This window comes from Oryzias latipes, chromosome 1 (assembly GCF_002234675.1).
Source record: "Oryzias latipes chromosome 1, ASM223467v1".
NCBI lineage: Eukaryota > Metazoa > Chordata > Actinopteri > Beloniformes > Adrianichthyidae > Oryzias > Oryzias latipes.
The window spans coordinates 12,459,486-12,481,310 of record NC_019859.2 but is presented as its reverse complement, the minus strand read 5'-3'; the positions used below and the strand labels follow the sequence as shown (position 1 = coordinate 12,481,310).

Genomic DNA, 21,825 nt, shown 5'->3' with positions numbered 1-21,825 from the left:
GGTAAATCAGCTCGCATTGGAGGAGGAATCCTCCGCAGGCTTCGACGTCACCAGTAAATGGTTCCGGTTGCAGCCGGATGTTTTCGTGAGCGGAGGGTGATCCGGAAACGGAAGTAGCCGAGTTAGCCGTAGCTTGAACCGTATCTGTTGGAACATGGGAAAAATGTCCGGTTAAATTGTTCAATGTCTGTGTCAAACCGTCCAGGCGATGAAAAAGGTCCTGTTGGGCCGCGGCCATCTGGGATAGGGCGTCGGCCTGGCGACCAAGCAATATGCCTTGCTGGGATACGGCTAATCTGAGTCCCTCCGGGTCAGCTGGGTCGGGATTATGGCCAGTCCGTTCTGTCATGACTATAGAACGACTGAGACCCAGATGCTGAAACCCGGAATGAGACACAGGACAGAGATGTCTTGGCGAGAAGGTAGATTTAATATGATGGCCAGACAGGTAGGTAACTGTTACTGGAGGTCCGAGAATGTAACTGCGGCTCGTGGCGTCACTGGTGGAACTGCTCGTTCGGGTCTGGAGTCGGCAGCGTGGGTCCGTTTCGTGAGGCAGCTGGTTCGGCAGAGGCTCGTGGTGAGGATGGAGGGAACAGACCAGTAGAGGAGTCCGGATTACGGCTGCTGTGGGTGACCACTCGTGGCTGAGGTTTCCTGGAGACAGGTAAGACAGCATATGTTAACTACTTGGCTTAAGGCAAGGCAACAAAGCATGAACTTGACGTGAGGCCAAATATGCACCATCAGGGGCAACGGACTGGCGGTGAATGAAGATCCTGGAGCTCCTTAAGAAGGCAGGTGTGTCGATGAGGTGAGTGGAAGCAGCTGGGGATAATCAGGAACCAAGCGGAGAGGAGAGGGGGGAGGAGTCTGACAGAGGCACCATGACAACTGCAGCATAATGAATTTTCTAAATTTGTTTTATGTATTACCATGTGGCACATACTGCAGCATTAGATGACACGTTTCTCAACCGTTGATGGGCTCCATCTAAGTTTTTAGGCATTACGGGTCAAAAAAAACAGCAAGCAGCTGCTTGCTGTAAGAATTTTTTGGAATCTTTTAAACATCACATTTTCATCTCTTAGATTTCTTTCAAACGTTTTTGCCATGCTCTTCTTCCTCAGTGTCCTCAGCAAAGTGCAGCCAATTTTCTCTGTTCTTCACACATCCATCTCTCAGAGGAGAGCAGGCGTCAAACAGTTGGGACACAGCCTGGGGAGGATGTAAACAATGGTGCATTAGGGTGGAATGGAAATGCATGAACTTTACATGAATAAATATAAAACACATGGTTTTACGGAGTATCATTTTGGCAAACTTTCAACACACATCACCACCATTAACCTTGTAGAGCGGGTAGCAGATCTCATCGATGTACTCTACTTGCATGTGTGGCAGGCGTGTGCTGTTTTCTCTGTTCATTATGTCCTGTTGAGATGAAAATAGCCTCTTAATAAAGGAACTTGGTCTCTATATGACGTCAGCCTATGGAGTTGTTAAGACAGGATCTTGTATAAAATAAAAGTAAAACCAGACATAATTCACATATAGATTTAGTCAAATCAAATCATTTGTTCCCATAAATTCAGTCAAAGTGAACATTAGTCCCCTTGATGATGCAAATATAATATAATAGAAAATAAAACCTAAAATGAGAATTAGAGGAATGTAACTTTAAAGCTAATAGAAATTAGTGACATTTTATTATAAATAGATATTTTTTTAGGAAATGTTTGTTGCAAAGATATCATTTCGAGTTTATGTGAAAAACGTTCAGACTCCATACAAAAATCCATGCTTTGGCACATGACAACAGACATCACATTTAAATGTCCTCGTCCTTGCATTTGATTTGGCTATAATATATCGTACTGTAGAAGAATTCTTTGTAAAGTCAGGACAAACTGATGCTCCCACAACCTACAATGGGTCTGATTTTGAACTCTTCTCTCTCTTTGTCCCCTTGGGCAAAGAACTCCATGGCCACCAGGTTGGCAATCTGCAGAGATGAGACAGAGGTTATGGTTTTGATTATGATGACTCAGAGAAAAAGTGTTGGCTTTAATGCAAGGCTGACCCTTTTCTGTTCAGGCCAAGGCTTTGCGATAGCAGAAAGATCACTAGCTGTCATCAGCATTGACCTGTCATGTACAAAAATAACACATAAACTGTTACTCACAGCATTTGTTCACAAAAAATTTTATATTAAGATTTTTCTTTTCCAGAAATCCCCCTCACCTTAGCAAATCTTTTTGCTTCTCACATTTCCATTTCATCCTGTTTTTCTCAACAAGGGAAAAGAACTCTTTCCTTCTTCTAAAAAAAATCAAAATAAAAAGTTGTTTTACATTTTAAACCAACGCTTCAGCTACTTTGACTTTTGATGCTTGAGCATACTGCATGTAGACGTTCAGGTCGGTGGCAAGGATTGCCCTTTTGACCATGTGAAGCACGTTCCTGTGATCTTCTGATGACAAACTTCGGAGTATCTGACTTCCCTGAGAGAACATGAGAGCATCACTTATTAACCATAAGAGAAAAAAAGAAATAATTATTAATTATTAATAATTATCTAATCATTTCGGAAAAAACCCAGATGTGACTATGTGTATTTTTATTCAATAGATCATTTTCTTTAAAGTTGATAAAATAAATAAATCCAAAGAAAGACCAATATCTAATTTTCATTATATCTTTCAGGTAATTTAGTGTCATACAGCACCAACGCCAGGGGTCCCCAAATCCAGGCCTTGGGGGTTGATGTCCAACATGTTTTCCAACCAACCTGCCATTGAAACCCCTTATTGGCTAAACACACCTGATCCAGGTAATCAGTAGCAAATAAGGCAGGGATTCTGCAAAACTAGCAGGACTCCGGCCCTCCGGGCCTGGATTTGGAAACCACTGACCAACGCTTTAGGTTCAGAATGAAAATGTCACCCATGTGCTATCCAAGGCACTTTAACATTGGGAGTGGGGTCATCTAGACCCCACAAGACAGTTGTGGGCTGAACGTTTTTCTTCAACGATTTGTGATCTTCACTGGTGTCCATGGATTACATGAAATCTTTCCCCCCTTATCCACCTTTGTCATGTTAGGGAGAACACGTCAATGTAAGGGTGGGGTCATAAGATAGCACAAATGTTGACTGCTCCATTTTTAAAACTTCTTAACAAGCAGAATAGAAAGTGATAAAAAATCATTTTTTGAACAGATTTGCATTTTTAGCATGATTGGCATGTTTTTTATCCTTTAAATATATATTTTTAATCACTGTCGCCATTTAAAAGTAGAGAAAAGTGGACTAGTGAAAGTAAATGATAAAATTGAGAGTGAATGGGTCTTACAGTATTGTTCAGAATGAAGAGGCAGAGGTTATAATGATGGTTCTCCAGGGAGGAGTGTCCATACAACTGAGCTAATGGCTGCTTAGTCCTATAAGAGAAAGAAAAGAAACTGGTCAAGAACCAACATAGACTAGTGCCGCTGGAACCCCATCTCCCAGCCCCCACCAGAGCAAGACGCACCAGGTCAAGCTGCACAGTGTGGCAGAGGCGGTGCACTAAAAAAAAGGATAAATAAACGTGATTATAAATTGAAGGGTCTTTGTCTGACAGTGAGGTTCTTGGATGCCTGGATCGGCCGGGATGCTGCGCAGTCTGCCCCGAGCTCTGGGGTGTGGGGTGCCGGGCCTCCTGCCTTTACTGGAGCCCTCAGTGGGATCAAGGTACACTCTAAGAAGCACACATTCATTCAACCCACCTGCTTATTCACTTTTGCACAAATATGGGCATGGGTACCGTTTTTAAACCCCTCTTTAAATCTTTTGTGGACCTGTCTGTTTGCATAAGTCTTGTGAGATAAATTTCCCATCATTAATGTATGAATATACTTAAAACAGACTATTCGTTGGCGTGTGTATTTGAAAAATAAGTCATGCAATTTACTAATGACATTCTTATGTTATGACTCTGTATTATCGACCCACCCCCCCATCTCCCCCATCTTAACCCCTTATCCCTCATCTCTAAAATCCCACTCTCTCCCTATCTCTCTTCTTTTCTTCCATTCTGTCCAAGAAGGAATGCATATAAATATAATAATTATAAATAAAGCTTAGCCTCAAATACAAAAGGGTTAAATATACACTCTGTTTGTCGGAAAATCCAAAAGCCCCTATTGTAACAATAAAATATGTCCAATAAAAGAGGCAAAAAAAGAAAAAGAAAAGAATCAAAAGCACAGTTGTGGGCAAGAAATAATTTTTTTTTTGAATAATAACATACAAAGCTAAATAATATATAAAGGACATGGGCATAATCATAAGCATAATCTTCAAGTAAAAAAGGAAAATGTAAAAAAAGAACCGGGAATGGCTACTGTTTACCTTTCTATATAGGAGTTATTTACTCCTCTGTGGTCAATATCATGGTTAAGGGTGGCTATCATCAACGCCAAAATCTCCAAACGGGAAAAAATGTTCTGCAACATAAATAAAAGCAAGGGGTATGTTTATTATCAGAAAAATGGATGCTTAAAAATTAAAATGTTTTGAAGTGATCAAAGATCAATTTGAGTTAAAAATAAACAATTTCTGGTCATTTCAGGCACAAACATTCACTTACATGAAGCTGGTCTGTCGACATTAGCATAGCAAACATGCTCTGAGCAGTGCACAATGCATGGCTCCAGTTGTGATATGGTACGTTGTTCCTGTAGCCACGTCTCACAGTCAAAACCCACTGACACAGGCTCTGCAGGGAGAAGCAAAGAGATGCAAAAAAGTGGGCAAAGGTTTTACCAACAAAAGTGTTTAAAACAATATCAGTGAGAGTCTTTAAATATTAAATGTTTGATTCATTAAGTGATTTCATGTAACTTTGGCCTAAATATGACTGAATTATTTTGTTGCTCTAAGCTAATTACATCATTTATGACGTAGTATCACGCTCATATACATTTTTTATTCAACAATACTGCAGCTCCCATAACAGTTGTAGTGTAATCACATCGTTGGCCGATTACCTTGTAATCAATGTTAAATTCTTGCACCAATTTAAGGTCCAGAAACATGCGAATGGTGGCTTGAGTGGTCATGTCTTCTGGCAAACCAAAATCCGAGAAATTGAAGTCTATAATATTTAGAGACTCAGCAGATGGGATGGTGGCTTCCTGAAAAAAAAAATATCATATTTTAATACTGATCATTTATTCAAACATTTAAAATACAGTCTCTTTTTTTTCGCCCCATTGGGGCCATTTGAACGTAACAACCATTGAATGTAAAAACTATCATGCACATATGGTGGTTAAGGGTGTGGTTAGCATTAGCTAGACGTTAGTGTCAAAGCATATACTGCAGATCTGCTGGATAGAAAATAAATGTAAACCTGTTAACACTGGGACAATGATGCCATAAGTAGAGCAGCAAAGCAGAATAGCTAGCAGTCAAATGAACCATCTGCTTAGGACAACATTAAAAAGAACTAAAAGCTCATTTTAGGACAAACTGCTAAACTTCTTCATGTTAGGACTTCTTTTTAAATAAATAATAATTATGTACCTTTAGCTAGGTTTATTCCTAAACTCAAAATGTAGTTAAAATGTATTTTTTTTAGCATTTAAAAATGACAGCAGGGGCATACCTGCAGTGCCTGAATTTCCTGCTCTGCTGCAGTGATGTGGTAGGCCAGAACCTGTGGAATTGCACACACACGTATGTGTGTATCACCACAAATCCATTTTGGGAAGGCATGATCACCATGACTAAGTTAGATTTCTTACCTCTTGTGTGACCTTTACGCTAGCTCGTCGCACCTCTGTGATATGGACGGCCTCAGAATATTGTAAGGCCAAGCCACAGTAGACGGCCAGGTCTTCCAGGAGGCACTCATCATATCTGTTGAAAGCTTCCAAGTCATCAGAGTCTTTGCTCTGCTTGTTCATCAGCTGGCACACAGCTAGATGATAGAAAAAAAGTATTGTTCGGTGACAAAAACCTTTCAAGCAGCTTCTAATTTAGTCAAAACACTGTAAAATGCTACTGCTTTAACTATCAAAATTCAAGTTTGTGATGTGAAACCATGAAAATAACCAACAGATTCAATTATTAATGTTCAATAATGGCGGCTAAAAGGAAGGGACTTACCAATAACATTTTCCGATCTCTCATTTCTAACAGGGCAGCAGATAATGCTTCTCACCGATTCTTCGGAACATTTTGCCATATTTAGCGTCTTCATAGTCTTCAGTGTTTGACATGCATATGATGGGTCAATATCACTGATGTCGCGCTCCCTAAAAAAGAGGAACATTTCCAGAATTGTGTAAAAAGAAAAACAACAGTAAATAGGTGAAATACTGATGAGGATCCTAAATAAAAAAAGGAACGAAAAATGAAAATACCTTCTATAGATCTGACAAGTTGCTCCAAGCTCCTCACACTCCAAGTGTATAACACGCGAAAATGTAACCTATTATAAACACAAGTTAAACACAGAAAATGATACATTAACATAGTAGTTTTTCAACTCAGTGGCCTAGTGGCAGAGTGTCCGTCTTGAAACTGGAGGGTGATAGGTTCAAACCCAGTTGGGTTATACCAAAGACTTTAAAAATGGGACCCTGCTTGACACTCAGCATTAAGGGGTTGAATTGGGGGAATAAACCAACAAATGGCTTCCGAGCAAATTTCCCACACGTAGGTGTGTGACAACTAATCGACTCTGGTTTTGCCTTCACCTTATTAAACTGCAACTCCCTTCTTGTAATTATATCAAGATACTGCACATAGTCATAGCTAACATCAAACTTTCAGTCTTTAGAATAAAATTCAACTGACTTGTACTAAATCATTGAAAATGTAAAATATTAACTAAAAGGAGATAATAACTAATAATGCAAGAAAAATAAATTAAACCATTTTATTTGTTTTTACCCAAGAACATATAAACACACCCACTAATGAACCTACAGAGGTTCAGAATGTTAACTGTCCTAGTGTCCATCACAGACACAAAAACAAGTGATATCTGCTCAAAACAGTGAGCTACAGCAACATAGATAAAAATAAAATCAGATTCATTGATCTGTTAAAATAAAAATGTCAAACCACGGATGATTCACCTTATTATCAATGACTGACGTTTGATCTGCAGGGATGAAGATGGTGCAGTACTGAGCACCTGTGGAGGGCATGATGGTGGCAGCCATCTTACTCAGCAGAACTTCAAAAGAATGGTGTTCCCTTGATAACACCTGAGCCATCTTGATCAAAGCCTGTCATTTATACAAACAGAGATGTACATTATATACCAAAATCCTCCTATGGTTTAGACATTCCTACAAATATAAACAGAAAAAGAAGTCTGTGGCTTAGTAGCTCTGTGTCTTACATGACTGCGTTTTGCTTCTTGTCTTGAACTCTCATACAGCTGGATGTTATCCAGAACCATTCCCAGCACATCCATGTGATTGGACAACACCTAATGAAGAAAGTTGACAAAGATAAGGGCCTGTTTAAAGCTGGAAGCTCATACCTACCGTATTTTCTGGACTATAAGTTGCTCCGGAGTATAAGTCGCACCAGCCCAAAAATGCATTATAAAGTAGAAAAAAACACAGATAAGTTGCACTGGACTATAAGTCGCATTTTGACGGGAAATTTATTTGACAAAATCTGAGACCAAGAACTAATAACTTTCATAACCTCATATGACACAATCATAGCAGACTGTTTATCTCATAATTTCACAGTAATTCTTTCTCATACTTATTTATTTATTCTTTTCATGAAGCATCATTGGCCAACTAATACTCTGTTTTCATCCTGTATTTGTAGAAACAGTTGTCATTTTTATTGCATTTCTGAATCTATGAAATCATTGGAAAATAGAATATCATGTTGTTAGCCTTCAAGATCTTACTGTAAAAAAAAGTTTGCTGATTCTCTGAGTCACTTATCATACTCTTAAACCTTAACATACCTCATACATCAAATTGGCCCAGGAACATCATCTCTGTTCCTCACAAATGAATATAACAGGAGGGTTAACAATGTATTTATTTCAATTTAGTTCTAATATAAGTCGCTGCGGAGTATAAGTCGCACCCCTTGCCAAATTATGAAAAAAAGGGCGACTTATAGTCCGGAAAATACGGGTATTTCCATTTAGAGATAAAACATGAAAAGATGTGACAAGAAAATAATTATAACATTAGATGCTTAATTACAAATCCTTTAAAAACCCACTGCCATGAAAATTGTGTTTTTAACATGTTCTTGTGGCATTTTTTTGATAATAAGGGACATATTAAAAAAATTTAGCTTAAAATTGAATTTCTCAGTTTTTCCTTATTTAAATCATTGTGAATAAGAAACAGACAAAAAAAAATAAAAGAAAAAGAGCCTATTTGTGATCCAGAAAATATGCTGGGTGGGCCACAAGATCCCTGCTATGAGTTCTTGGCAACGGTGAGGGGAAGGGGGGGTGGGGGCTCTGTCCCAATGGTGCAGCAACTTTATCCTAGAAAATGACAGATTTTTTCCATTTTGGCTAAAATTGACATAATAATTAAAAGACCACAAGGAACGGTTTGAAAGTTGATCAAAATATGATCAAAGTGGGACTTAATGCATTATTCTTTGACGTTTTATTTTCATTTCATTTATTTATTTCATTTTCACAGCACACAACAATAAATAACACAACATTCTTGTCTTTGATGAAAATGAAAGGGGACAGAAAGAAGAAAACGTATCTCTCATGACAGCATAAATGTTACCTTTTCGTCCAAGCTGGTGAAGGCAGAAAGCGACCCATCACGGATGCTTCTTTTATTGGTCATAACCACCACACCAATCACCTGTTTGGAAACACAAACACACATTTACAGTTTTCATTTTTTAACATAAACATGTCCTTTACAAAGTGCTGTGCGACATAAGTGCTGCGCAGACAAAACCATTTCTTTATCAAATTTGGATCCTTAAAATTTTGTAGAACTCTAAAACTTGGAGTGTACATAGAAGAAAAACATCTTGCAGATCTGTACTGTGCAGTACAGTACTTGCAGTATCTGTCAATAAATAGAAGAAAAGAAAAGAAAAACAAAAAAATGGTCTAGAAAGAGGAAATATTACCTCTCTCCTGTGGTTCTTGATGGGAACACTTAAGACTGTCTTGATGTTTGATGGCTGGTTGTTAACCATGTTGAACCTAAAGTCCTGCAGATGCATATATAGAAACTATTTAGATAAGACCAAATTGCCATGTTCTTCAGGTATGCTTATAAGTCCAATGCATGTTCTTGCAAGGTGTTTTCACAGAACTGCTGCCTAACCCGATATAATTCGTTTGTAAGCCCAGAAAATTTCCGTCACGCCCCATTCCTTCTAGGATTACCTGTTCTCATTTCTCCCAGGAATTGGCTCTCATCCCTAATGACATTGCTGGTGAGGAGGAGGGCTAGAGAGGGCACCAGCTGTAAACCTTTATGCGACATAGGTGTGTGTGTGCATGCTCCAACGGTGCACTGCTCTATAGCACATCTCCATCCCCAAAGACTAATCGGAAGTTATCAGTGAGAGACGTCTAAATGGATTAAGAGTGGCTGCAAATCAGGGATTCTCTGGCAAACTCTTACATGCCTGGAAAGTAGGCTACTAGGTGGAGAATCCCTTCCATATGTGGATGTTTCTCATGTGTTTTGTAGAGTAAGACTGTGCTCTTGTGACATTTTTGCATAGTAGGGGTGTAACGATAAATCGACATAACCATTGAAGCGATTTATAGTCCTCCGATCCAACCAGATCGATCTGGCTGAGGCAAGATATTAATCTAATTGAACTATACCATTATAAAATCGTTTCAAAATGAAATCAATCAGTTTTATTGATATTGGAAAATACCATTTGGATTGAGGGACGATAGGTTTATTTTACAATAATGTAAAAACGACCAAGTGCCTCACAGTGGACAACACACATGTGATGACAACAAAAAATGATCGGTCCATCATTTCAGTCCAACGTGTGGAAACACTTTGAATTTTGCAAAGACATGTGACCATACAGTGTTCTAGAATGTTCTAATAATGTTGCCTTTGTAGTATTTTGATGTGGAGGAACAGTAGGCTGAACTTTATCAAACTAATATGTGAATGGATTTGCCATTACTTGTTGTTTGTGCACATATAAATTTACACTTGATTATCCTGTAAGAAATTCAAGGAATCTGGAAAACATCACCTGTACTGTACTGAACTACCCTGGTATTTATCTCTGAGTCACACTGGTTGAATTCTTGGCTAAAGATGTCCTGTATCGATTGTAGGTCAGTGAATTGGATCGAATCAAATTTTTAAAAATGAACCAATATCAACTATAAATCATATCGTCAACCTCAAATTATATGAATCAAATCATTAGTGCATAGACTTACCTCAGATGCATTTCTCAGGTTCATTGGTGCCTCCCTTGCCAAGACGCATTCCATAATACTCTTAAGCAGCTCCTGATGTGCATGGCAGTGCAGGCTGTGCTCACTGCAGCCCCCAAATGATGTTAAAGCGACCACTTCTTCCAAGCTGCTCTTTTCGTCACAGTCTTTTTTAACGAGAGAGAGGGAACCCCTTTCAGCTGACAGCAGCTGCCCAACATGGTCAACAGCTCCTTGACAGAGCTCTGCCACGGATCCCATCCACGTCAGGCCCCCTCCTAGGAGACCCATCTTCCATGGGCATCCTTCATTGTGCCCACAGGCTGCAGTTTCAAATGAAACCGGGGGTAAAATCTTTGGAGTGCACAGCAAATCAGGAGATGTAGGGCATATGGGAGACAGAGGTCTGCAGGGAGACAGACAGGAACGAGAGGACCGAGAAGAGCGGGGTGCACAAGGAGAATGACACCACTGATCCATCCACTCAGGGGGACTGAGATTTGAACAGAAAGGCTTGAGCCTGTCTCTCTGAGAAGAGATGTCAAAGTGGGAGCAGGTAGCAGGAAGTGACGTTCTACGGCGAGGAGCCAGGAGCAGCTTAGAATGGTCGGAGGTGCTCCTGGGGATTCTTGGTGACATCAGTCGTGACATATCTGCTGGGGGGACACTCACCCTGAAATCACAGCACAGTTATACAATTCACTTCTTTTTGTATTATTTATAAAGGACATTCTGTTAACAGTAAAATGAAACGCTTGAAAGCAAAATTTGAAAGACCCACTCCAATCATCTTTTGATCTAAAAAACGTTCCCAGTGGTTTATGCAGCTTTTAGCCAAAATCTAAGAACCTGCGCCATTTTTTTCAACATAGTTTCGCCGCAGTAGTTAATCAGAGATTTGCCTCTGAGTTGTGGGTGGGACCGTTGGCACAGAGCAACTCCGTCCCCTTTCCGCTCCCCTTGGAGCAAGGACTGTGGTCCACCTAGCAATTTTTCGACATCACAATTAAACTCTCCTTGTTGTCTGCCCCTGTGTCGCAACGATTTGAGTAAAGAAATACTCAATAACAGGGGTGGAGCTACCATGGTTCCCCCCAACACTTTCGGGCCCCCGGAGTTGAAAACTCATTATGCATGTATAAAGTAGATTCTTAACCCACTATAATTTAGAGTCCCTCTGCAATCATCTTTTGATCTATTTTTTTAAAGCATTCCCAGTGGTTTCTAGGACACAGGGGCTGTAGTTCCTTAAAAATGTGTTGTGGATGGGACTGTTGGTGTGCAGTAGCCCTGCCCACATTCAGCCCCTGATGCCCCCGAACAAATGTTAGAAGGGCAACAAAAATGACGAGCAATATTGGAGCTATACAGCCATACAGTTTTGAACCAGATGCCAGCTCCGGAAAACTAAGACGTCCATGGATCTTGTTGTTTACAAGTTGATGGAAGCACAGCAGAGAGCTTGTAGGTTCTAAATCCCATTTACAAGCTTTTTCAAATGGCATTTTTTCGTCTGCTCTTGATTCACAACAATTTGAATAAAGAAATATTCAGAAATGCAATTTTAAGCTAAGTTTTCTTATTCGTCCTCCATCATGAGCAAAACTGGTCTTAAAATATTTTTGTTTCTTTGCTATCTTTGGTAAAACCCGGAAAAACTAGGGAAAGGACAAAAGACCATCATTTGTTCCTACTAGAGAGTGATTGTGTAACACATCTTTCATCCAAAAAATTATATTATATTGTCAAGAAAAAAATCATGTACATAAAAAAACATTTCTTTAACAATTAATGGAATTTGACTTTTTAGATGCTTATCAAAACATTTAGATGATTAACAGTGAAGATGTCTAAAACTAGAATGATAAAGTAGTTATTTTATGGATGTTTCATCCTAGGTAAGAATAAAAAAAAAAAAAAGATTAAAGACCCCTGCAGAGGGCCCTATGTTGTGGTTTACTTGGGGGCCCCAAACAGCTAAGTCCGCCACTGTTCATAAATGCAATTTCAACTTAAATGTTTTCACGTCCTCAATCATCAGGAAATGCTACAAAAAGTGTTAAAATACTAAATTATGATTTTCATCAGAGAGGGTCTTAAAAAAGCGAAAGTTAACATTTTCCAACATCCTTCGTTCAGTTCGTAACCCAACATCCAACTTTACAAATTCTTACGCCGAAGATCTGCGTGAAAAGTAGGCCCTAGTAAAGTCCGAGTGGTCATCCAGCCACGCTTGGTCGCTTGACATCTCGCCTCCAAAATTCTCGCCGCGCCTCTTGGTCCTCGGACTCCATAGTGGGGAGAAGAGCCACCCGGTTCCCCGCACCACCGGCGGCTCACGCGCCGCTGACCCGCGGAGGGACATGTTTGCGCCGGCTCCACGAGCTGGAGGCGAGCCGGCGCGCGCTCCTGCAGGCTCCATGTCTGCTTGGCCTCAGCGCAGAAAAAGGCAGGTCATCACCTGCAGAGAGAACGACCAGTGACCTCCGGGAAAGCAGATATCTATGCCGAGCTTGTTGCGTGAGGCTAATCCTCAGACCTTTATTTAGCCGGTCTTGCGCCACGGGTTTACTCAGAACAAGATTTAAACTTAAGGATAGAATTAATGGCTTGAGTCAAGGGTCAGTGTTAGCTCTCCTAGGAATCGACCATTTTGAGAATGCAGCAGATTCAATGTGTGCAAACACTGAAGATGGGATTAAGGACAACTTTAAATGTTTTTTTTAAATAAACACAGAAGATAAGCGCAAAACACAGCAATGTCCATAAAAATGTAATACTAAATACATACAGCAAAGGAAATGTGAATTAGAAATTATTCAACAAAAGATAAACACGGAAAAATAATAAAAGTTAAACATGACAAAAAATGACTAGGATAATTAGGCCTTTGAAATCTGATCAAATTCAGTTCGCTAATACCCCCCCCCCACCACCACCACAAAAAAATGGAAAGCTTTATATGAAAGGTTAGTTTTGATATTTTTTGGACTTTATATTGTTTTTTTGGGCAAAAACCAGTCAGAAGTTAGACCGTTAATTACTTTATTTAAAAAAAAAATTCTACAACGTCCCCACAAAATAATAATAAAATACCCATGGATGTCAAAAAATAAATAATACGTTTAATAATACTAACCCGAACAATACATTCAAATAAATACATACTTTTTATCTACATATTTTTTACGTAAAATAGTTATGGATGGTTGTTTTTAGGGAAGGCGCCCTCTGCTGGACGCTTCCTCTCCTCACCACCTGCAGTGGGCAGGCCCATCGCTGACAGCTGTTCCGTGATAGGCTGCTCCAGGAGGAGTCTGCCATGACACCGTGGATGCTGCACAGAAGCAGATCTACGGCATCAGCAGCCAGAGGTCCTCTATCCTCCTTTGCTATCCCTCTCTTTCTTCTCCTCCTTTTTGCCTCTCCTCCTCCTGCCACCACCCTTGCTCTGTCTTTTTCTGTTCCTTCCCCCCTCCGTCAGCGGACGTGCGCAGGCCTTTCACACTGCAGCAGAGGATCGTGTATATGCATCAGGAGCTGGAACAGCAGCAGCAGCAGCAGCAGCATCAGCAGGCGAACTGGTAGGTGTGCTGAGGCCTCCCTCCCTCCTTCTCTCCTTCCTGCAGCACAGGCAAGCCTCCACATTCTCCCTTGATCTCCGTCAAGGACTGTCTGATTGAGAAATGTGTTGGCATGTGTGCGTGCGTGTGTGTGAGAGAAAAGGACAGTAAGGTAGAGAAGAGGCATGGCTACCACACCCTGGGATCATTTATAACCACTGGTGCAGCTTCAAGGAGTGAATTGTCCTGAACTCACCCGTGTATGCATGCAGTAGCTCACGCAAAGATTAATTGTTGTGTGTTGGTTGATGATTTTCCCCTGTTTGGGTTTACTTTTTCAGCACCTATGTGTCCTTGCTGTCAGTGAGGGTCAAATGTGTCATTTAAATGTTACTCTTTTGCACGTTGTTTACCTTGTCTAACCCTAAACCTCGTCTTTGCTTTCCAAAGCTGTCCTCATCACCGTCCTTTTCATTTTCCCTCCTGAATCTCTCCTTTATGATTTCTCCAAACGCTCTCCGTCCGCCCTCTTCATCTCCCCTTTCACGACCTCTCCTCTCTCTCTGGCCGGCCGGTTCCCCAGGATGCCGTGCTTTAGGCCGCTCTGGTAGGCCCTAGCAGCATGGGCGGAGTCTGGGTGGGAAGAGAGATCACGGATTGGACCCTTCCTCTCAGGACGGGCGTGCTGGCGGGTCACCTTTCCTCAGCTTCAGATGGGCGAGGTCGCAGAGAGCCCCAAAATCAACCACACTTTTCTACGAGACTATGTCACTGAAGGTGCGTCCCTGCTGGCTCCGATCACAAACGTAGGATTAAAAAGCCTTGTTATGATTGCTTATTTGTAATGACACAGCTTCAGTTTTGCCCAATATCTACTCCTTTATCTTTTTCCAAATCTACTCTTAATCCAACATGTCGTCCCACTCAGTTTTAATTTTTCCCCCGGTTCTTGCAGCTGATGTCATCTCTACGGTGGAGTTCAACCAGACAGGGGACCTGCTGGCCACAGGGGATAAAGGTGGCAGAGTTGTCATCTTTCAAAGAGAGTCTGAGGTCAGGTTACCTGGATCACAGTCACAATTCCCTTTGCCTTAGCAGAGTTTTAGTTAAAAAAAAAAAAAACATACGTGCAGTAAATGTATTCACGTAAGGTTATGTCTTTCCTTCTCTTGCTTCAGTCTAAAGGGGAATCGGAAGAGACGGGGGAGACTGTAGACTCGGGGGAGTACAATGTCTACAGCACCTTCCAAAGTCACGAGCCAGACTTTGACTACCTGAAGAGTCTGGAAATAGAGGAGAAAATCAACAAGATCAGATGGCTGCCGCAGCAGAACGCCGCACATTTTCTCCTCTCCACCAACGGTGACACTCAATCTTCCAGCAAACCGTCTTTTTTTGTTGTACTGTTTTTTTTAAATAATCTTTTATCGTTAATTTGTTCTTTTTGCATTTGGGGCGCTTTTCAATATAATCCTGACACTGTCCTCTTAGTGGTAAATTGCAGAATTTATTTTTGGGATTAAATCAGAGAATTGGAGTAGAATTTCTCAAAACCGTATCTTGCATGGTATAAATGTATTACGCAAGGTTTTTTCTATAAACTAAAAGCTCTTTTTGTGACTTTTGGATGTTTGTGACAGATAAGACCATTAAACTGTGGAAAGTGAGCGAAAGAGACAAGAGACCAGAGGGATACAACCTGAAAGATGAGGAGGGACGGCTTAAAGATATTTCTACCATCACTTCTTTGCAGGTAAATCAGTCTGCACTCCCCATAGAAGTTTCACCTTCAGTTTGTTGATAAAAAAAAGAAAATGTTTTCTTTCTTCTTTCACCTCTGCCCTTCAAAGGTCCCGGTGCTAAAGCCAACAGACCTCATGGTAGAAGTCCGTCCAAGGCGGGTTTTCTCTAATGGACATACGTACCATGTCAACTCGATCTCTGTTAACAGCGATGGAGAGACCTATTTGTCTGCTGATGACCTCCGTATCAACATGTGGCACTTGGGCATCACAGATCGTAGTTTCAGTATCCTTTACAACCAACATTAGCGTTGCCTTCATTTTTTAAAAGTATCGCTTTTGCTCGGAGAAACTCTTGATTATTTTTCTCAATTTTTTATGTGTATTCCTTGTCAGGTACAATCCTAATGAAAGGAAAATAGATGAACTCTCTAACTTTCTATAGCAGTTAGATTCTGATCAAACTTTGGTAAAAGAAATCTGCTTTTATTTTGTAAACTCAGTGTTCCAAAGATGCAAAAAAAAGGAATATAGTAATAGGAGCAAATAGACGAAGAAATCCTATGCACCGAGCTTTACTGCTGTTTAGCTTCCTAATAATTTGGTATGACTTCAACCTGGCATAGTTTGCAAACACTGTAATCAATTCAATTCAATTCCATTTTATTTGTAAAGCCCAAATTCACAACAACAGTCCTCTCAATGGGCTTTGTAAAGAACAAATTAACTATTATTGCCACTGCAGCCAAAATACTGCTAGGTATTTCAGAATTTATGCTATATTGCAAATACAAATAATGCATGAATAGTTTTGCATGTATGGAGCTCCAAAGTGTGTATTCAGCACAGGGTTTAGCAGTCTGCTCTGGCTGAATGTAGTGTTATCCGCTTTAAATGGAAGCTGACCTAGAAAATCAGAGAAGCATCTATGAAAGACGAGTTTAAATAATTTACTCAGCAGTTCTCTTTCTACTGAACCACGCAGGACTAAGACAAATAGAACAAAGAGAGTATGCATGGATATTTTTTGGCGGTGGATCATAACCTGGTTGCGTGAGGATGTAAACATCCCTTCAAAATCCTGCAGACTCACTCAGATGAATGGATGCACGTCTTACAGAATACCCACAGTAATACCCAGAATACCTAGTTCCCCTGTATCTATTTGGCAATCAATACATTTTCCACTTGTTTTCCTTGATGGTTCCTCTTAGACATTGTAGACATCAAACCCACCAACATGGAGGATCTGACGGAGGTGATAACAGCAGCAGAGTTTCACCCGCAACACTGCCACTTGTTTGTGTACAGCAGCAGCAAGGGAACCCTGCGCCTCTGTGACATGAGGGCCTCTGCGCTTTGTGACAAACACACCAAACGTGAGCATGCTGCTGAGATTATGAGCATAATAAATGTCGGTAGTATAAAAAAAAAGGTTAACATATATATATATATTTTTTTTTTCTCTCCAGTTTTTGAAGAACCTGAAGATCCAGGAAACCGCTCATTCTTTTCAGAAATCATTTCCTCCGTGTCGGATGTCAAGTTCAGTCACAATGGCCGCTACCTGCTGACGAGAGATTACCTCACCGCCAAGGTTTGGGACTTGAACATGGAAAAAGGCCCTGTGGAAACATACCAAGTAAGATAGAACTGGATTTAACGCTTGTGCTCTTATTTTGTGTGAGCAGCATCAAAATCCAACCAAATCACGCTTAACCCGGTGGCAAGTCTCTATAATCGGGCAATTAAACACCACCACTGTCACATTTTTAAAAAAAACAACAAAACTTTGACATTTTCTAGTTTTTATCCATTTTATTGTTTTACAAATGATCTTTAAATGTCTCAGTGAACTGGCACCTAAACCTTTTGGGACTTTTATTTATAACTTAGAGACCTGCAATAGATCTACCAGAGCAGTCTAACACAAAAACTGTTAGGTTCCTTTTTTGCAAAGCTTCTTTTGCTCAAGTTGCGCTTTCTGTAAAAGGTGTGAGACTTTTAAATTTATTTTCAACGAATTTGAAGTCTGTGACCAGTTTTAGTCCTTTAAAGGAACAAAGAATAGGCTGTACCAGCAGCAGCGCCTCTCAATCTTTAGCCTTCTGATGTGTCTCTGTGGTTTTTTTTTATTGTTTTATGTAATTGTTAGCAATAATTTTTGTTTTGTATTTTCATTTTTGTTAGTCTAATTCTTGTAAATAAAAGCCTTTCTAGGAACAAATTAGTATTATGTATGTATTATGATATGGGCCTAGGACTGCTGCTGTGTAGTATGTCTATGTTTTTATATATGTCCCTATTCAATGAGATACATCAAATCATCTGATTGTTGCTTATTCTCCTGTTCAGTTGAACAAGAGCTGCAGCCCAAATTTGTCATTTCTTGCAGGTGTTTGGTGGATTTATCTAGGTCTCCCAAAGATGTAATAACTGTCTTTCTGCCACATCCACAGGTGCATGAATATCTGAGGAGTAAGCTGTGCTCCCTCTACGAAAATGATTGCATCTTTGACAAGTTTGAGTGTGTATGGAACAGCTCCGACAGGTGAGCAGCTCTAGGGAAACAGGATTTACTGCATTGTGAGTACAGCTGAAAGCAAAGTGTTTGGCTGAGTCTGTCGGATGCTACTTCCTGTGCCTCCGTAATGCCCGACCTCTGTCAATGTCTGATGTTTAAATCAATACCAGAGACAAGCTTTGTAGACTTATCGTCATTCTTCTTCTCCTCAGTTAGTCTTTTTTTCCCTCTGCCTTACTCAGCCATCCGCCTCACAACTTTATTTTTCTGACCCCCCAGCGTGATCATGACGGGTGCCTACAACAGCTTCTTCCGGATGTTCGATAGGGAGACGGGGCGAGGTGTGACGCTGGAGGCCTGGCGGGAGAGCAGCAAGCCTCGGGCTGTGCTGAGGACTCGGCGCGTGTATACCGGTGGTAAACGTCGTCGAGGCGACGTGGGCGTGGACAGCCTGGACTTCACCAAGAAAATCCTGCACATGGCGTGGCACCCGTCGGAGAATATAATCGCCATAGCCGCCACCAACAACTTGTACATCTTTCAGGATCGCGTAAACCCAGACACTCAAACACAATGACAAGAAAGGGAAGGAAGAAGGTGGCAGATGAAGGTTTTTTCTTGTCTGTCCAAAAAAAAAAGGAAAAATCACCTTAAAAACCTTTGAATGTAGGCACTTGAGAATGGCATGTGAAGATGGGAGTCTTTATTTCAAAGCCATGCTGTTTAACAACATCAAGATGTAGCCTTTTTGGATTTGAGTATCATAATGCAAGATTTTTTTTCATTAATGCTAAATTCTTCAGGATGGTGTTGGGGGTCCACCCTCAGGACATATTGTATCCAGAGTCAAGCATCCATGCACGCTCACACTCACTTAGATTCACCAACCACCGCAAAATGCATGTTTTTGGATGACGGGGAAGAGGCCGGAGTGCAAGAGGTGAAACCCAACAGTCAGAGGACGACATCGGACCCACTCACAGACCGATCTTGACATTTTTATTGAAGTTTCTTGATGGTCGACGCAGGTTAGATCCACTTTTTTTTTCAGCTCTGAGATAAATCTCTAGTGACTTTTCCTAATTTTTGAAGGAATATTTAGACAGTTTCCCACTGTAGGGAATTGAACGAGGTGCGGGGACACCTCTATCTGCAATGACTGAGCTGATGATAACACACCGTTACACCAGTCACTGATGTGCTCTCCTGCAGAAATGAACTGTGTGCTCGGTAGCATCAGGCGCTCATATTTGGGATAGCTTTGGGACTGAGGAGCACAGAGCACTTCTTCATCAAAGCGTTTTAAATGTGGAACATTCTTTAAAAAACAACATGTTTGTCTTCTTCTGATAGGCTACAACAGCTATATTCTCTCCTTCAGAGCAGTGCTCATGGAGGTTGCACGCTTTATTGGCCCACAGTCTCACTTTGCAATAAAAGCAGAGCAGCACAGTCTGCTTTAACACTTGAGATCTTCTACAGGAAACAACTTTCTTTTTACATTTAACTGTAAATACGTATTTATTTTTAAAGTGATTCCAGTTTGGGTCCCTGACAGACTTTTGTTTTGGCATTGCAATGATTGTGAGATCTAATTTATTAAACGGCTGTGCATTTCTGATATCTTGTGAAGCAATACCTAGATAGTTTTTGCTGGCTGTTAAAAAGGAAATGGGTAAATTGTTCACCAACAAATCACTTGTTTTGTGTCTTTGAAACCTGTATGTTGGATTGAATTTCTGTACGTCTGGAGTCTGTGTACTGTTTATGGTGAATAATTACACTTTAGGAAGGGAGCATCTGTTGCAAGGTCAATGGCTGAGACTGAGTACTGAATTAAAAAAAAGGACAGTTTATTTATAGTGTGTAAGCACATATTAAGGGATCTCACAATCAAGAAAACTTGCACATTGTTTATAAAGAAGTTCCTAAGTCTGACCTGTGTTTGGGTCTAATTCTAGTCAGAGATAGTTGTCGGTGCAATAACTCATGATGTACTTCACTCAAATGTTAAAACATTAAGGTTGTGAATTAATCATGCAAAATCACAGGATTTATTTACCACACAGTGTACCTCACAAAATTGAAAACACCACATGAAATGGATGTGCAGGTTTCCATGAACTGTGCGACAAGTTCTTTTAGTGCTTACAATGAATCATTTTGTTTTCAAGTGTCCTTGGTCCTGGTGGATTTAATGTGAGTCAAAGAATTAGAGCACAGGAAGAGCACATTTTATTTCCATCTCAATCTTTTCTTGGATTGGTGTTTTGGTTTTATTCAAAAAATAATTCGGAATAAAAATTCAGAATGAATTATTTACAGTTTCATTTTGAATTTAACTGCAGCAACTGGTATCAAATGACCCCAAATTAAGTTCCTGTTTGTTTCTGCTTCCCACAGACATACCAGATCTGTTGCGAAAAAAATACGGTAAATAAAAAAACTTGTCACTTATGGCATATATCATCAAAAGATTATCAGAATTTCAAGAAATCTCTGGGCGCATTGGTCAAAAACTATAATGGATTTTCTGTGATGTTAGTGCTCTGAGGTGGCAGCGTTTTAAAACTTGCTTTGATTATAGAACATTGCATGCAAGCCGTTTAAGAACATAAACTAAAGGTTGTTTACTTTTTGTGGCTAGGCCAAGGGGTTTTGTGGTTTTTCACATTTGGAGATGAGGAGGGAAAAAGATCATTGGAGGAAGGGCAGCACAGTTAGCTTGCTTGACCCTTCATAATCTGAAAACATGCAGCACATTTGGAAAGAAATAGCTTTTTCATAAATGATCCACCTCTCCCAATGACTGGTGAACTTGTAACCAGGTGCTTTAAAAAAAAAAAAAGAACAGTTTTCAAACTTTTTAAAGCTTTTTTCTGTTGTTAAATTCAAAATAAGTCAAAATTTTTTTTGAAGACAAGGTGAAATGTCTCTCCTTCAATGTGACATCTGTATTTGTGCCTAAGGTATTCCCACTTTTTCTGAATTTATGTCTAGGAAAAGATGAATTGATCATGATGGCCCCTCCATTTGTTCTGAAGTTTATCTTTACTTTCTTGAATGTACATACATTGGTTTAACAGAGTACAACAATAAACATGAAAACCCACAACAAAACTGTTAACAGCAGAAAGAAGGTTTTTGCCAGCTGTAATCAAACCCTCATCGTTGTCTTCCACTAATGGACAAGGATGTTTGATTTAGATTCACAGCAGCAGCATGCCATTACTCAGTGCTACTATCAAACTTTTAAAAAGACCTACATTACAAAGACAACTTAAATGAGATGGATGAAAAGAATGTGCATTAATAAAACAGAATATGATACATGAAACATGTGTGTTAGGAATTTTTTAATGCAATTTTTGTTCCTCTGCAGCTGTTGACAACACTCACGTTTGTACTTTTCTTTTCTTATTTTGCAATTTTAGAATGGACAAATTAGTCTTTATAGTCATAAGAAATAATTTTAAATTCCAGAGTGCAGCAGTTCAGCCATCAAAACAGTTCTTTTCCAGAGTTTAAAGGGTTTACATCTATTCATAAG

At 40.1% G+C, this 21,825-nt stretch overlaps 2 protein-coding genes across 5 annotated transcripts; one reads left to right on the top strand and one right to left on the bottom strand.

Moving 5' to 3' along the window:
- The first annotated feature begins 550 nt into the window (after nucleotides 1–550).
- On the top strand, nucleotides 551–21,123 carry LOC101167679 (serine/threonine-protein phosphatase 2A 55 kDa regulatory subunit B gamma isoform). 3 transcript variants are annotated; one of them, XM_023956287.1, is made up of 14 exons: nucleotides 551–667; nucleotides 751–814; nucleotides 2,707–2,833; nucleotides 3,625–3,734; nucleotides 13,666–14,030; nucleotides 14,593–14,786; nucleotides 14,965–15,062; nucleotides 15,188–15,371; nucleotides 15,650–15,762; nucleotides 15,860–16,037; nucleotides 16,966–17,130; nucleotides 17,224–17,393; nucleotides 18,211–18,302; nucleotides 18,555–21,123. In XM_023956287.1, exons 6-14 carry the CDS (start codon nucleotides 14,723–14,725, stop codon nucleotides 18,850–18,852), a joined length of 1,362 nt encoding a protein of 453 aa, XP_023812055.1. In that variant the 5' UTR covers nucleotides 551–667; nucleotides 751–814; nucleotides 2,707–2,833; nucleotides 3,625–3,734; nucleotides 13,666–14,030; nucleotides 14,593–14,722; the 3' UTR covers nucleotides 18,853–21,123. The 3 variants fall into 3 exon arrangements, with proteins under 3 accessions (XP_023812055.1, XP_023812065.1, XP_023812059.1); XM_023956297.1 differs by having other exon boundaries at nucleotides 14,460–14,786; XM_023956291.1 differs by lacking the exon at nucleotides 2,707–2,833.
- LOC101167929 (cGMP-specific 3',5'-cyclic phosphodiesterase-like) lies at nucleotides 826–10,875 on the bottom strand. Of its 2 annotated transcripts, XM_023956281.1 has the most exons (19): nucleotides 10,450–10,875; nucleotides 9,150–9,233; nucleotides 8,792–8,872; nucleotides 7,402–7,491; nucleotides 7,133–7,285; nucleotides 6,413–6,480; nucleotides 6,156–6,304; nucleotides 5,792–5,967; nucleotides 5,653–5,703; nucleotides 5,033–5,179; nucleotides 4,633–4,761; nucleotides 4,395–4,489; nucleotides 3,355–3,442; nucleotides 2,404–2,504; nucleotides 2,245–2,322; nucleotides 2,084–2,147; nucleotides 1,931–2,005; nucleotides 1,351–1,434; nucleotides 826–1,218 (listed from the first exon to the last, which is right to left on the bottom strand). In XM_023956281.1, exons 1-19 carry the CDS (start codon nucleotides 10,735–10,737, stop codon nucleotides 1,099–1,101), a joined length of 2,121 nt encoding a protein of 706 aa, XP_023812049.1. In that variant the 5' UTR covers nucleotides 10,738–10,875; the 3' UTR covers nucleotides 826–1,098. The 2 variants fall into 2 exon arrangements, with proteins under 2 accessions (XP_023812049.1, XP_020558366.1); XM_020702707.2 differs by having other exon boundaries at nucleotides 6,156–6,480.
- Nucleotides 21,124–21,825: the final 702 nt, after the last annotated feature.

Coding starts and splice junctions, on each gene's coding strand:
- LOC101167679 (XM_023956291.1), top strand. CDS start 14,723: ATGGGCGAGGTCGCAGAGAGCCCCAAAATCAACCACACTTTTCTACGA. Junction 15,372..15,649: donor TTTTCTCCTCTCCACCAACG/GTGACACTCAAT, acceptor TGTTTGTGACAG/ATAAGACCATTAAACTGTGG. Junction 16,038..16,965: donor CATCACAGATCGTAGTTTCA/GTATCCTTTACA, acceptor GGTTCCTCTTAG/ACATTGTAGACATCAAACCC.
- LOC101167929 (XM_020702707.2), bottom strand. CDS start 10,737: ATGGGTCTCCTAGGAGGGGGCCTGACGTGGATGGGATCCGTGGCAGAG. Junction 7,286..7,401: donor AAGAAGCAAAACGCAGTCAT/GTAAGACACAGA, acceptor TATAAATGACAG/GCTTTGATCAAGATGGCTCA. Junction 5,180..5,652: donor AGGAAATTCAGGCACTGCAG/GTATGCCCCTGC, acceptor TTTTTTTTTCAG/GAAGCCACCATCCCATCTGC.